Genomic DNA, 12,153 nt, shown 5'->3' with positions numbered 1-12,153 from the left:
TCTCTTGTACCCCAGGCTGTACTGCAGGTCATCGGCCAGGGGCACTGGAGAGTGTGGGGACTTCAGATTCTGCTTTCCAAGGGGGAGTCTGGATCTGTCCAGAGCAAGATGCTGAGTGGGGTCAGAGGTTTTGTGCTGACTTTGTCATCTTCCTTAGGATGCTCTTTGTCACTCACAGGGGTGAAGAGAGAGTGACACCTTGGGGAAACTGGGAGGACTTGTGCTGGGTGTCCAGGAAGCCCTCGGTCTCTATACGTAGCTCTTTGATTTTGACCCTGCAAAGGCAAGAGGCAGGACTGGAGATTGAACCAGACTCAGAGTTTAGGGAGACACTGAGATCTGACTTTTCTAGTTAAAACATAAGCCCTATTATGGGGGTGAAAGGTGAAGTGTATTCTGTGACATTATTACAGTTCCATGTTGTCACACGGGCCCCGTGCTGGAAGATTCCTTCTTAATGAAAGTGTCAGAGTCTTCTTCCCTTTCTTCTAGTGACAATTTCACAGAAACAATTTTTTTTTTTTGCACCTAGGTTTCATTGGGAAATGTAATCTTTTATTGAAAACTTAGTTAAAAATAACAAGTACATATTTTACAAACAAGTTTGCTAAAAAAAAAAAAACCCAAGACTTAGTAGCCATGTACTTTGGAGAAAAGTGTACAGACGTGCTAGAGAGCAACTTGCTTGTCATGAGCGTCTGGTCTTACCTCCAGTCACATCAGACGGTATGTCTTTCGGGGACAGTGGTGTTCACCAGTGTTCCATAAGCCCCTGTACATTTCTTAGCCTCCTCTGCAGTTAGGTTGGAGTCTGGTGACTTGTATCAGCCAAAGGAACTTAAAAGTCAGTGTAGGCTCTGCCTGCTTTGGCTTTCCCTACTACTGGAAGTGTGAAAGACATTGTTGAGTGTATAAGGCATCGAAACTCTGAATCATAACCTGAATCTCTTGAATGACTGTGGAATTGAGTCCCCTTTACTGAGCTAAGCCACTGAGATTAAATTTTTACTGCAGGTTAAGGTCTTATTGCAACATAACCTCGGACTTCCTGACCATAATGGGGTGTTTAACTGAAGGAATAGAGTTCGTAAGTTAGAAAGATGAGTCAGTTGCGTTAATGAAAGTTGAGATGATACATTTTAAAAAACACTTTTTTTTGTTTGTTTTCTTCCACCTGAAAATATATGTATTCCCAGTGACTAGAACAATGCTTCTGTAGAGGGTGCTGTCCTGATCCACCAAGATGCCTCCCTTTGGGAATGAAGGCTGTATTCCCTCAGTTGCTGGGAATGTCGCTGTCTGACAGCCCTCAGCTCTTTGGCCTCTTTGGAATTACCTGAGGTGAGGAGAGCTGTCTCACTCAGTTTCGCTCCACTTCCCAGGGGAACTCATCTCCAATGACTGCTCATTGCAGGAATATAAAGGTCCTGAACCCCACGCTAACTTGGTCAACTCTGAAGGGCTCTGGCAGTTTCAGAACTCCTTGAGGGTTAGACTAGGACATTTTCCTGACTGCATAACAGCCCAACTTCATCTTCTGTAATTTTTCTCTCAGTTTCTGTTTTAATTTGAATGTATTTATTTTTGTGTCTTCTTCCCTTCAATGGCCAATGTCTCTTACCCTCCTTCTTGGAAGATGAAGGTATTGGCTTCACTACCCTTCTTTCCCCCTCTCCTCATGCTTCCACTCACCACACTGAGGTATTTGCCCTTTTTAGAATATTGTCAAAGTTGAAAATACTGCCATTCTGCTCTAACAATAATTGTCTTTGGGCATTGCCCATGGCTTAATTCTAAAAGTTGGAAAAAAAGGTTGTTTATCACTGTATAAATATCACTTACGTAATCAAGCATCTTAGGCTTGCCTTAGAGCTGCAGTAGTAGGATCTCTGTTCAGTGATGTCCTGGGTTGAATCCATTGTTTCTTGGATAACAACCTCACTTTACTAAGTCATATTTTTAATCAACTTCCAATAAAACTATGTATGGTAAGTAAATTTGTATCCTTTCATGTCTAACAGTATTTTAACCCTTTCTTCATGGCTGATCATGATTTTGAAAAGGTATATGCGATTCTGAAAAGGTATACATTTATTAATGGAAAACAAATTTATATTTTCCTTTAGAACTCCCAGACCTTTGTCATTGTCTTAATGATAATAGTATGTGGCAGTCTGAGTTTTTGTCTGTTGTCAGTTTGTTTTATTTCTTCGCCCATTAGGATATTTTATGGTCTTCTTTTAAACCTTGTGGTTCTGAAAAATTTTAAATTATGTATTTAGGAATGAGTCTTTTTTCATTAATTTTGCTAAATATCTGACAGTCCCCTTCCCCTTCCATTTAAAGAATTAGATCCTTTCTATCTGAAAATTTCCTCTTATTGTTTGCTTTGGTAATATTCCTTCTTAATTTTCTCTGTTTCTCTCTCCAGCTCTGTTACTTGATGTAACAACAATAGACTTCTTGGGTCTATTGTCTATATCTTATCCTTTCTGCTATATACTAAATTTCTTTGTCTTTTTTTTAATTTCAGGGAGATTTTCTTGGTTTAATTTTCCAAACTTTGTTTCCATCGTTAGCCTCCATTATTACTTTTATACATGCCATATATTTTCTAATAATTCTGATTAGATTTTGTTTAAACAAGTTTGTTTGCTCTTACATGAACTTTCTTGTCTAAGTCTGTGATATTGTTCATTTTATTTTCACCTTCTCTTTCACATTGCAAATTTTTCTCAAACATTTGCTCTGCTGCTCTTAACCTTGTTCTTCACATAATACACACACCATTGTATTTCATCTTAAGATACATTTCTTCAAGTCTCCTCTAAACTCTACCAAATTAAACCTGGTGTCTGTGCAATACTCTCTCCTATTATCTTGTTCTTTTCCATTATAAATTCTTCAGACTTTGTGATTATACCTTTGTGGAATTATTTCATATGTGTATATTTCCTCCCACTGGAGTGTAAGTTTTCTGAAGGCAATGATTATATCTTCCACATTATTTTAATACACTGAGAACATAGTATGGCATATATAACAGCACTGGTACTCAATGACCATTTTTGCATTATGGGTTAACTTAATGATCATATTAATAAAATTTGGGGATTAATCCAACCAATGATAAAGGGAGCCTTACTTTGCTTTCCTTTGTTATTATTCCTTGTTGCATGTATATTTTTAGAGTTACACTTCTGAAAGATTTCTATAGTCTGGATGAGCATTTGTCTACTCAAGTTTTCCTAAATGTGATAAAAATGAGGAAAACTTTAAAAACCAACATAACTTCACACAGAATGCTTCTCTACCTACCTTTTTGGCTTTCCCAGAATACTTCTTTTGAAAACTATGTATTATGGAAAATTTCAAGTATATAAAGCTACATGCAGTATTAAAGAGAACAGTACTATGCATTGACTGTCCAGCTTTACAGTTATCAAGTCATGGAAAATCCAGCTACGTATCTTACATGCACACTGGATTATTTGGAAGATAATCTCAGAGTCATATCACTTATTCATAAATATTTTATTATGAAAATATAAAATATAATGACTTTTTAGAAACATAACAAGTATAATGTCACTACCATATCTAAAATTAGATAAATAATTCCTTCATAGGTTCAGTGTTCCATTTTCCTGTTGCCTTACAAGAATTTTTTAATAGTTCTTTTGTTTGAATATAAATCCAGACAAAGTCTAGGATTTGGTTGATATATTTCTTTTTTTTTTTTTTTTTTTTAACATTTCTCTGTTCTCTATTTTTCCTGGCAAATTATTTGCTGAAGAAATTGAGTTGTTTATCCAGTAGAACTTTCCATATGCTGGATCTAGTTGGCTGCATCCTTGTGATGTAATTTACCATGGGATTTGTGGTTTGGATTTCAGAAATAACAGTAACACTGATGGTTAACATCTGTTGACTGCTTACTATGTGCCAGGCTATGTGTGAAGTGCTTGATTTGTAATATTAAATCCTTCAAAATCCTTAGTTGGCAAGTACATACCTGATATATTTTATGTGATTTTCAGTTTTGTAAATTTAAAATGGCATAATATTAAATATTAATAGTCATACTTTATGCATGCAATCTGAAATAATTAAAAAACTCAAATAATTGTTCAAGAATCACATAATTTAATATCATGAAGGCTGATTTCCAACTTTGTTTATACTAATGTCATATGGTGATACTACTTTTAACTTTTGAGTGATAAAAATAAATATTTGCTTTTATTCTTTAGAATTAATTTTGATTGCTATTTTAAGCAATTTTGAAGTCTTCATGAATGAATCTCTTTAATGAAATGCAACTACCATGAAATTTGCTTCCCTTAGTACTTCATAGGGAAGGAGTCTTAGTAGGGCAGCATTTGTATATTTCTGGGACACTGGTGATAAGGCCATTCAACATAACCCCGTATTACTATAAGACACATACATAAACACACATATACAACACCACCTCCAAAATTCTGGGTTCTCAGCTCATGAATCATTATATTTACATAACATTTATTTGAAATTCCATTGCCAAAATATTCTCAGCACATTAGTGTATTTTTTAGATGACCTACCTTTTTTTCTATACTAAAATTTTAATTTCATACATTTGAGATCATAATGGCTAATCTTTTATGTTATTGTTTTAAATACGCTTATTTTAGAGCAGTTTTAGGTTCATAGCAAAATTAGATGGAAGCTACAGAGATTTCCTACATATCCCCTGCCCCCACTATGCATAACTTCCCCCATTATCAACACCCCCTACCAGAGTGGTACGTTTGTTATAATTGATGAACCTACAATGACATGTCACAATCACTCAAAGTCCATAGCTTACATTAGGATTTGCACTTGGCGTTCCATAGTCTATGGATTTGGAAAAATGTATAATAACATGTATCCACTATTGCAGTACCATACAGAGTAGCTTCTCTGCCCTAAAAATCCTCTGTGCTCTATCACCTGCATTTCCATGATCACCTCTGGTCCAGATTCCCTGCATTTACTAATTCCTAGTCTGCAATTTAAATAATTCTCTTGCTTCTACCTCACAGGCAACTTTTACACCTTCTCCTCACAGTAAACATAGCTAAAGATTTGTTGCTTATATCATAGCGTGACTAAAACTTTACAGGCCATAAGGAGGGGACACATCTTTCATTAGAGAGTAAGAACCCAGAGTCCAATATTACAACTTGCCCTAAGAGTTCTCTTAGCAACCCCTTCACCACTGACATGTCACTGAACAGTGCATCCTATCTATTCTCTCAGCCTAACCCAATCTCAGCCGCCTTCATTGTGGAGAGGAAGAAAGTTCTCCAATAACATGAAATTCATCTATAGCTCCACATTTGGATCTCCTAAGCCTTTAAGGGGCTTAGAAAGTGCTTTTTATATAATATAATTCACTCTTTTAAATAAATTAATTATAGATATAACTAGCAATGTTTTTGTAAAATGTATTTCTATACTCTGTATGAATACTTCTATGTTCCTATATAACAAGATTATTCAAATTCTGTCACTAACTCTGCAAGGAAAGTATTATTGTTACCATATTATAGATAGGAAACATAAGGCTCAGAAATGTTACATACTTAATCCATATTCTAAAGTTTAAACTACTAGCTACAAAGTGCTGGGTTTGGAGTTAGGTTTCTTTGCACCAAACTATGCTATATCAATTATTGTGTTCATATTGTGTCTTTTTTTCCTAATTACATTTCAAGCTCACCGACAGATAGCATGGACAGGGACAATCTTATACATTTTATAGCTGTTCCATAATACATCCGAGATGCAATGTAGACTCAGTAACTGCAGAGTAGAAATACGGAGGCAATGTGCCTAAAACATATCCAAGGGCAAAATGACTCCAAGTCAAGTCACATACACTCTCCTCTCAAGAGTGAGGCCCTGGACACACTGAGGAGAGCCAGAGAATCCCATCTGTTGATCCATTCCCTCTGCTCAGATCTCCACTAGGAGACAATGAATCCAGGGGAGGAGGCGGCACCCACAGCCGCTGCTACATTACCTCAACTGTGTTGTTCCTCCTGGGATTTCTCGCTTATAGGCTTATGCTTCCCTTGGCCGGGAGGGCGAGGGGCAGGGAGTTGGGGTTAGTGGGGTGTTCTGCTGGGTACACAAGGATGCACAGGGACTCAGCGAGCCTGGCTTAGGCTTACTGTCCTAGAGACATCCTGCAGCCCTGTTCACTCTGCTGCCCCCAACATGCCACGTCAGGGAAGTCTGTGTGGGTATCTGGCAGGAATTCATGTAGGAGATGAGGCAAACTACACCTGTGTTCTATGGACCCCAAATACCTCTGTGGTTTCTACCCCATCCCCTTTCCCTTTGTTACTAACCCTAAGTAAGGACAACGTATTTGGTCCTTCACAGATACCTGCTTTCTTATTCTCAATTCTCCTATCAGACATTTCTTTTACTGCCTACACAATTCTTACCTCTTCAAGTGTGAGGAGGGGAGAAGAAAGCTACTTTTATCACTGTTAACTCTTTAAAAATTAAAAATTTTGGGAACCAATCTTGACTTTTGGTACTTTTCATATTCAAAATTTCTTTCTGCTACCTTATTTTGCCATCATAATTTTAAAAGTAATATTAAAATGAGTAAAGTTTTACATCTGCTTTTTTGTATTTGTGTTCTAACAAATCTACACCAAAGGCAGAGGGTATATATTTATTACTTTCATTGAAGTCTGATTTGGGGGGGGGTGGGTGGCAGTGGCCACGGACAGGAAAAAAAGGAAGAGAGAAATATTAACCTCAGCTAAGGTAGCAAAGTACTGTGTTTGCTCCTGTGTTGCTGGGTGTGAAACATGATCTGGGAAATGAGATCAAATGGGCCTGTAGAGTAAGAGACCTAGTCAACCTTGAGATGAAAGACAGGAAAAAATTCAGTAAAGACCTGGTAAAGGGATTTATTGCTTCCATGGATATATTAGTTTAGGGTCACTGAGGGATTAAGTAGCTGGGTGGGATAGCTCAGGGATCTCCAATAGGGAACAATTTAGGAAAGAAAAAAACTAGGAGGCCACGGGGAGAGTTCCAAGGGCTATGTATGAGAGTTCTGAGATGATACGGCACTTTAAGTCCCAGAGAAGAGGTGAGAGGAGGAGTGCAGGAGGAGAGAAGGTATATGACGAACTTGGCCAGAAAATGGTTCTAGGTCATCTAGCACATCCGCTCTTCTCTCTCGCAGAGGGACAGTGCACCTGCAGCAGGACAGACACAAGGCGGGTGGGTCCTAGGGGCTCCTGGGCCATTATCATGCTGTTTCCCAATTCTGCAACTTTTGAGCACATTTGTGTTCAAAACCTCCTCCCAATTTCCTTCTTCCTGTACTGGGTCTCTAGCTCTAAAAAAATTTGAATTCTTACCTTCCCTTCTGGAGTGTGACTCATAAGGGTCCTTGGTGTCTGGAGGGAGCACCTGAGCGCAAGCCTTGGATAATGAAGACAGTGCCCACCACGATGCCTACGAGGCCCACGGTCAACCCCAGGGTGCAGACCACAGTCTCCGTCAGCTCTGACATGGGGGTTGGAATCTCAGGTTCTGTGAGAGTGAAGTTGTGGAGGTCACAACACAGAGTGTTTCTGTGTGTGTACGTGGGATGGGGTGAGGGAGGATTGGTTCTGCAAGGTCTTGGGGCATGGGACTTAGGGAGGAGAGTGAGGTCTGCATTAGAAATACTGGAAGTGTGAAGTTTGGGGCCATGAGGACTAGGGGATAAGAGGCAGGATGTCCTAGACTCGACCTAGAAAAGAAGGTTCCAAAAGGGGTGGTACTCATACATACCCCAGTGTTTCAGGAGTGGCTCATCCAGGCCCCAGTGCTCCACTTTACAGTCATAAATATCATCATCAGAAGGGAGGAAGGTGAGATAACTGATCTTGAGGAAGGAATGATCATTTTTGGAGAGGAAGCTGGTCTCAGAAACGCCTTCTGTGACAGAGCGCCCATTCCTCAACCACGTGATGTTGATCACAGGAGGGAAGATGTTGTCCACGTGACAGATGAGGGTGTTGGGCTGACCCAGCATCACGGGGGCCTTGGGAAACACAGTCACCTCAGGAACCTCTACGGTGAGGAAACAGCACTGACGTGGAATGAGAACAGCTCTGCCCTGGGGTCCCACACTGTGTCCTGGGGAGCCCACCCACCAACACTGCCCAGTGTGATAGTGGAAGAGCTCTTATTCCCTCCTGCTTGGGACCCACTATTCACTCCCTCTGCTTTATCTCTGTCCCCTTCTTTTTGAGGACCTGCTTGTCAGGAGGGAGGGCTATGGGAGCTTTCCTTGAAAGATTCAAAGATTGCGTTATGGGAGTAGGGATCTTTGTATCTATCACATGGAGACATGTGATTTGTAATAAGGAGGAGAATGAGGGTTCAGCAATTACCCTGAGAAAATCTGAGACTCCTTGGAAAGGTGAGAATTTTATAGAGTGGTAAAGGTTATCTACCCTAGGAATGAGGGGAGTGAGGCCTGGTATGAAGGGATAGATTCAATAAAGAGAGACAGCATGGTGAACACATACCATTGGTAGCAGCAGTAGAGTTGGAGCGTTTAATGATAATGTCCAAGTTATGTTTCGATATGTCTAAGTTTCTCAGTGCACCTTGTGGGTCAAAATTTCTAAACTTGCTAAACAGAGGCAGCTGCCAGACAGTCTCCTTCTTCTCCAGGTCCACGTAGAACTCCTCATCTCCATCAAATTCATGGGTATATTGGCCAGAGGGACCGTAAGACTGGTAGACATTTATGCCATAGGAGGCAACATGGTCAGCTGAGTCAGGGTGATCATGAAGGTGGAAAACAGAGGGAGATAAAAGAACCTCATTAAACAAAGTGACAGGATAAATTGACTTTCATGTGTTGTGGGCTTTACACGGTGACTGCGCCATAGTGTGTAGACAAAATTCCCAGCACGTGCTTCCTCTCCCTTAGTGTTGGTAGTTGTCTGATTAGTTGAAAGGCACTGAAACAAAACCTCCTTATCTTTGCAATGAATCTTCTTGATTTCTTTTTCAGACATGAATATATGCAATTATTCTTTTCAAGGTCCTTGTCCTTTGCTGCCGACTGTGGCTGAAAACATCACACTTCTATGCCAACTGGAAACAATTCATTTTTGCAGTTTTATCCTTAGCTGGATCCTCTGTCCTGCTCAGCAATGGCCCTTCTGCTCTCCTGCACCATTTTCTTTCCATCACTAGTCTGTGCACCCTCTAGGGGGCAGAAAGCACATCTTTTCGTCTTTGAATCCCCCAAATGTAGCTTGCTGTGCTTAAAAATTGAACAGCAATTGCTATTCTTGAGCATCTCAGAGATTTTGGAGAAGACTGACAGACAAAGGGGTAGCAGAACCGTATGAAAGTCAGAATCAGCAGTGACCAGAAGCGCATTATGATTTGTGAGTCCTAAGCACTGTTGCTCTGTGAGTCCCTTCTTTTATAAGAATATTAAAAATCCTATTTTATGACCATATTGGTATAAAGACAAATATAATCTAGGCTGGATTAAAAATTAGAATATTTTCCCCTATCCTAAAAGTTCATCTTTTTCCAATTTTAAAATAAAAAAGTGTTTTATGGGGCCCTATAAGCATTGCAGGCCCTTGGCACTGCACCCACTGTGCCTGGCGTGTAAGCTGAGCCTGCCCAGGACTCCGGTGTGATGTTGAAGAAAGAAAATTCTGAAGTGCTCTGGAGAAGCAGGAGAAACTTCCACTACTACACAAAATTAGAATGGGAGCAGTCATGGTTAGTAAAGTTGCTGAAGGTTAGAGTAAACCCCATTTCACTTCCCCTTCGAACTACCTGGTCTTTCTACTTTGATTTTTACAAACCCACTTTTCATGTCTATGAAACAACAGAGTCATGAGCCAAGGATGGATCCTAGAAGGAAAGGATCGTAAAGGAAAGTATAAAGAGAGGGTGGAAGAGGTGGACAGCAAAGGCAGAGGGGCCTGGAGAACATAATAAACAATCTGTGCTTGTCCATTCTTCTTCTTGAAGGACTTCCTTCCTTAGACGGGGTGAAGAACAGGAGATTTGGGCTGACAATTTGAAAACAATGTAATTTAATTCATCGAGTTTCCCATCATAAAGTTCTCAATTTAAAATAAAAATAAATTTCTTGTTTTGTTAAAGAAAAAAATGAAGCTACACCTGTAATGGTAATACTAAAAAATAAGAATACTCTTTGACACTTGTGTGTCTTAACTACTTAGAAAGCATATCTACACACCCATTTTATTTATTTGTGGGGTGACACATACGAGGTAATGAGATAAGTGAGGACCACTGGTAAAATGACTTGTCTAAAGGCATCCGCTGGGCTCGCTGACCCATTCCCCACCTGCGCCAGATTCCAGCCTGGAAATGTATGTAAATCTGAGACTAAGAAAAGGTCACCCTTCTTTACATCTACATAGTACACTTAATTCATGGAAGTATTTATTGCAAGATAAACTACAGGAGAAATATATAAAAAGCTTCAAAGTTTGTTCAGAGAAATTTGGAAGCAGTAGTTCTTGAAATTTTTGTAACAAAACATCTACTTGTGGAAACACCTCTAATCTTTGAGGCAACCACGAATGAATGCCCTGAGCCCCTCCAGGACACCTTCACTGGATCCAGTAACAGAAGCAGAATGATGTCCTTGGTGCACTCTGCAACAGCACAGGTCGTGGAGGGAGTGGGTGGGACCTTAGTTTCCTGAAGGAGGAACAACTGTAATTTTAAAATTTGCTTAATATTGAGAACGCTTTGAGAAGTCCCTACTGCTTTATGCCAATCTCTATCTTTTTTCCCCTCCAATTCCCTGCTCCCCAACTCTAGTCTCCACGTCTCTCAGCCACGCACTCACCCACGATGTCTTGAGCTCCGCAGGGACTCATCACGGTGGTCAGCGTGAGGACCCCCAGAATCAGAGCTCTGTTTAGGATCATCCTCTTCTCCAGATGGTCTCAGCGGTCGCTCTTCTGGGCTGCACGGCAGTGATGAGGACTGAGCTGAGAAGGAGCTCTAAAGACGCCCAAACCAGACTCTGCCAGGTCAGGTTTTGGCCAATCAGAAAAATCCCCTATGATGACGCCTCAGTTGCTGGTTGAAGACTTTGTGCTAAGGGGCCTGGACGGGGTTGGGAAATCCCCTGGTCCTGATGCAGCCTCCATTCACAGTGGACCTGACAGTTCTTCATGAAAGAGGGAGTATATGAAATCAGAATCCTGTCACATGTGTGTCTGCCTGCTGGTGACAAGACGGGTGGGAATTTCTGAGCAGTCTCATGGATAAATGAGGTCATCAGTAACATGGTATCTGACAGGATTGTCTGGGTTACAACTTCCAAGAATTCTCCCCTGAGTTGATCGCTTCCCTGGCAGTCCTCAGCCCCTCCCCTTTCCCTGGCCTCCATATGTGGGCTAATTGTCTTTCTGCTCGCTTCCCTAGCACGTGTGGAATTCTCTAAACACTGGGTGACCCAGGGGATTTCTGCTGGTGGTAGCCAAGGAATACCTCTGCCTTTTCTGCTTCTATAAATCCAGTTGAGTAAATTACTCTTCTCATCTTCTCAAAATCTCCACTGACTGCACCCAGGGTAATAAAAGGACTTACCATGTCATGCAGGGCCGCCTAAGGTAACTGCATGATCTTCCATTTGAATGTTTCCCCTGCCTTGAGTATTTATGCTTTGTGTTTTGGTGAACCTATCTACCTTTAAAAGAATTTGGGGGACATTGATTACATTAAAGGAAGGTCTGTCTGGCTTGCTATATAGTGTTTTTAAAATTTAAGAATGTCACGTCAAATGTTGAGGGTGGAATCCAAGGAACCGCTGTGACTAAGAAAATTGTTTTTCTTCTATTCACCTACTGGATATTTTAACATTTTTTATCCTGCCACATTAAGATTCCAGGTACTTTTGAGGAACCAGGGACTGAGCTCAAGTCAAAAGAAGTTTTTAGAGAGAGACATTTTTTTTTTCCCAGAGGAATCAATTTTCTGTGTGTTATGGAAGGCGCAAGTTAACGGGAGTTCCATTTAGAATCAATCACCCTGTCCTTGTTGGCTGGCCCTCGGTTTCTCAGCGCTCTGTCTTAGCTCACA

At 40.4% G+C, this 12,153-nt stretch overlaps 1 protein-coding gene across 1 annotated transcript; it reads right to left on the bottom strand.

Moving 5' to 3' along the window:
- Positions 1-6,943: 6,943 nt before the first annotated feature.
- Positions 6,944-11,071, bottom strand: LOC105064248 (SLA class II histocompatibility antigen, DQ haplotype D alpha chain). The gene is made up of 5 exons (XM_010949125.3): positions 10,913-11,071; positions 8,580-8,828; positions 7,837-8,118; positions 7,419-7,593; positions 6,944-7,253 (listed from the first exon to the last, which is right to left on the bottom strand). Exons 1-4 carry the CDS (start codon positions 10,992-10,994, stop codon positions 7,439-7,441), a joined length of 768 nt encoding a protein of 255 aa, XP_010947427.2. The 5' UTR covers positions 10,995-11,071; the 3' UTR covers positions 6,944-7,253; positions 7,419-7,438.
- Positions 11,072-12,153: the final 1,082 nt, after the last annotated feature.

This window comes from Camelus bactrianus, chromosome 20, assembly GCF_048773025.1.
Source record: "Camelus bactrianus isolate YW-2024 breed Bactrian camel chromosome 20, ASM4877302v1, whole genome shotgun sequence".
Classification (NCBI taxonomy): Eukaryota; Metazoa; Chordata; class Mammalia; order Artiodactyla; family Camelidae; genus Camelus; species Camelus bactrianus.
Note: the sequence above shows the minus strand (reverse complement) of the source record. Positions and strands in the feature narration are given on the sequence as shown.

Bases quoted from the DNA above. Each gene is read 5' to 3' on its own strand.
- LOC105064248 (XM_010949125.3), bottom strand. From the start codon at position 10,994: ATGATCCTAAACAGAGCTCTGATTCTGGGGGTCCTCACGCTGACCACC. The intron at 8,829-10,912 runs GTGAGTGCGTGG...ACCCTGACTCAG, and splicing joins CGGAGCTCAAGACATCGTGG to CTGACCATGTTGCCTCCTAT. The intron at 8,119-8,579 runs GTATGTGTTCAC...TCCTCACCGTAG, and splicing joins CTCTACTGCTGCTACCAATG to AGGTTCCTGAGGTGACTGTG.